We start from the raw sequence: 3014 nt of genomic DNA, 5'->3' as shown, positions 1-3014 counted from the left end.
CTGCTGCCCCCCCCACTAGGAAGGGCTCCTCTGATGGGGGGAGAGGGGGTGAAGAGAAAGGTGCGCCGGGAGACTCCCCGCTGCCGCCTCCACCCTCCTTTGCCCGTCAGAGGAACCCTTCCAAGCGGGGGACGGGGAGGAGGAGCATGGTGGCGGCTCCTACCGGCACACCTTCAGTCCACGCGTTCAATTTTTTGAATGCAGATCTGAAAGACCAGCAACAAACCACCCCAGGTACTGCCATGCGTTAACGGCCTGAGTGATAGTTCTTATACACACATTCCAAATCCCTCTGCAGATCTCTCCCTAAAATTGCAGAAGTCTTTCTGTTTGTTCTTTGCCCAATTTGAAATGCTTTTTTTTTAACCAAAAAAAGAGAAAGGATTTTATTCTTTCACTGAAGAACCACTTTCCTTGCTCATCAGACGACCCCTGATGGCCAGACTGCTGTGTCTTGAGATCTGGTCCCGAAATTCGGAAGTTGTAAAGAAATATAGGATGGGATCTAAACAACAGTTGAAGCTGGCGAGGCTTAAGCAAAATGGGTGTATGTACAAAATACTTTTAACTGCTCCACAGTCTGTAATAATCATCTCTTTGACCATCATAAAGAAGAAAAAAACAATATGATACGGTGCAAAACACACACAAAACACAACGACACACGTGGCCACCATCCGCAACGCTTTCTGCTTTTCCAACACATTTTGCAGAGATATTTGAGATTCTTGAAGAGAAGCTTTGGTCTTCCAGGTGCAATAGACAATGATGATCAGCGGGACCAAAAAACCAACACATTCGGCCACTGTCACCATTATGAGAGGGACAGCTTTGTTGGCCATCTTTCTGATGCCAAGTTCAGTGAAGCAAGTCTTCGAGTTTTTGGAATCTCTCATCAGTGGGAATGGCAAGCAAGCGACTCCCACGAAGACCCACACGACAATGCATATGGCGACGTCATACCGCCGCTTCCAGTCTTTGGCCCTGAACGGGTGGAGGAGGAAAAAGTATCTTTGCACGCTGATGCAGGTCAGGAAGCAAATGCTTGCGTACATGTTGAGATACTTGACGTAGAAGCAGAAATGACAAAGGAAGCCCCCAAAGGGCCAGTAGTTGTTGATGTAATAATATATCCGCAAAGGTAAGGAGAGAACGTGAGCAAAGTCAGCTGCAGCCAAGTTGACCATGAAAATCACGGTTTTGTTCCGCTTGCTGATGAAACGGCATAAAATCCACAGCGCCGCACTGTTGGTCAGGAGGCCTGGTATGAAGATGATGGTGTACGTCACTGCGTAAAGGGAGTGTTGGAAATCTGTGCCAGGTTCAGTGCAGTTGTCTGGAGAGGTGTTGCTTTGCAGTGACGGGATGTTGTGGGCAAGGTGGGCCAGATGGCCTACTCCCGCGGACTGATTCTGCACTCTGTAAAAGTGAGAAAAAAAGTGGCATGCTTTGATTGTTGTTGCATTGCCTCAGTGGCTAAAACCAAGATGCTCTCCTGCCACCCTCCAACATCTTTTCCCTTCAATAGGAGGAGGAGGAGGAGGAGGAGAAGCAGAAGCTGCAGAAGCTGCAGAAGCAGAAGCAGAAGCAGAAGAAGTAGAAGCAGAAGCAGAAGAAGATAAAGAGTTGGTTTTTATATGCCGACTTTCTCTACCACTTAAGGAAGAATCAAACCGGCTTACAATCTCCTTCCCTTCCCCTCTCCACAACAGACATGAGGTAGGTGGGGCTGAGAGAGCTCGTAGAGAGCTGTGACTAGCCCAAGGTCACCCAGCTGGCTTCATGTGAAGGAGTAGGGAAACCAACCCGGTTCACCAGATTAGAGTCCGCCGCTCCAAACCACCACTCTTAACCACTACACCATGCCACACCAGCGAAAAGTGCACCCACACCCACCCACACACACATACACACCAGGTTTAGGGTTGCCAACTTTTAGGTGAGCCACAAGAAAGAAAGGCTCCGTGCTGAATAGATTCTGGCAAGAAAAAACAGCACGACAATATCTTAATATAAAATATAAAAAATCTATATTAAAGTGATTAAGGTGACTAAAGACAAACAACAAAAATACAAGATAAACTATATACAATATGCACAAGAAGGCACCAAGAAAAGTATCCGTCTGTAAAACAAATAAGCAACAATGTATCAGTCTTGACAGTAGTATATGTTGCTTCACTTCTAAAGTACAAAAAGTCTATGTAGATAGTGACTTGCTTGTTCCTTTATAACCTTTTTCTTTTCTTCTTTTCCAGGAAATAATATCAGACAAGAGGATACTCTTCAGATGTTCATATCATAGCGGAAAAAAGGACGCGTTGCCTAGATCAATTTAACACATTTTGCTATACGCTTCATCAGCTATCATAAAAAGGATGAAAAATACCCTAATAGGTGCTATATTGCAATGGACCCGAAGGTTCTTTCAAAATGCAAGGTGAGGCCTGGAGATCTCCCAGAGTTACTGCTGATCACCAGATGACAGGATTATTTCCCCTTGAGACAGTGGCTGCTTTAGAAGGTGGGTTCTATGCAGGGTTACCAGGCCCCACCAGGGTCAGGGGATCCTCTAGTCCGGGGCCCCTCCCCCCAGTACCGATCAGCTGGCTGGTGGGGGAATTACCTGCAGGGAAAAAAAGGCCTAGGTCTACATTTCCAGCAACGTGGCCATGTCAGTTCCAGCATGCACCAGAAGTGACATCATCGTGTTGCTGGTGATGCAGGGGTGCACTGACATTTGGGGCAAAACTCTATGGTAAAAATGACTTCTACTATACAATTTTTGCCCAAATCGTAGAGTTGACAAGGTTGCTGAGAGAGGAGAGGGCAACAGTCTGTGGTCCCTGATCCCCTTAGAGGCCCACGGATAGGGTTGCCAGGTCCCTCTTTGCCACCGGCGGGAGGTTTTTGGGGCGGGGCCTGAGGAGGGCGGGGTTTGGGGAGGGGAGGGACTTCAATGCCACAGAGTCCAATTGCCAAAGTAGCCATTTTCTCCAGGGGAACTGATCTCT

At 47.3% G+C, this 3014-nt stretch overlaps 1 protein-coding gene across 1 annotated transcript; it reads right to left on the bottom strand.

Annotated features, from left to right (window-relative positions):
- Positions 1 to 386: 386 nt before the first annotated feature.
- Positions 387 to 2740, bottom strand: LOC130485816 (putative P2Y purinoceptor 10). Its single transcript, XM_056858961.1, has 2 exons — positions 2655 to 2740; positions 387 to 1419 (listed from the first exon to the last, which is right to left on the bottom strand). Exons 1-2 carry the CDS (start codon positions 2738 to 2740, stop codon positions 387 to 389), a joined length of 1119 nt encoding a protein of 372 aa, XP_056714939.1.
- Positions 2741 to 3014: the final 274 nt, after the last annotated feature.

The sequence above is a fragment of the Euleptes europaea genome, chromosome 13 (assembly GCF_029931775.1).
Source record: "Euleptes europaea isolate rEulEur1 chromosome 13, rEulEur1.hap1, whole genome shotgun sequence".
Classification (NCBI taxonomy): domain Eukaryota; kingdom Metazoa; phylum Chordata; class Lepidosauria; order Squamata; family Sphaerodactylidae; genus Euleptes; species Euleptes europaea.
The sequence above is the reverse complement of the archived record's forward strand: the minus strand, read 5'-3'. Positions and strand labels throughout refer to the sequence as shown.

What these genes read in the sequence shown, in the direction of transcription:
- LOC130485816 (XM_056858961.1), bottom strand. Translation starts at nt 2,740, where the DNA reads ATGTCAGTGCACCCCTGCATCACCAGCAACACGATGATGTCACTTCTG. An exon ending in ATGGCCACGTTGCTGGAAAT is followed by an intron (nt 1,420 to 2,654) that starts GTAGACCTAGGC and finishes TCACTTTTACAG; the next exon opens with AGTGCAGAATCAGTCCGCGG.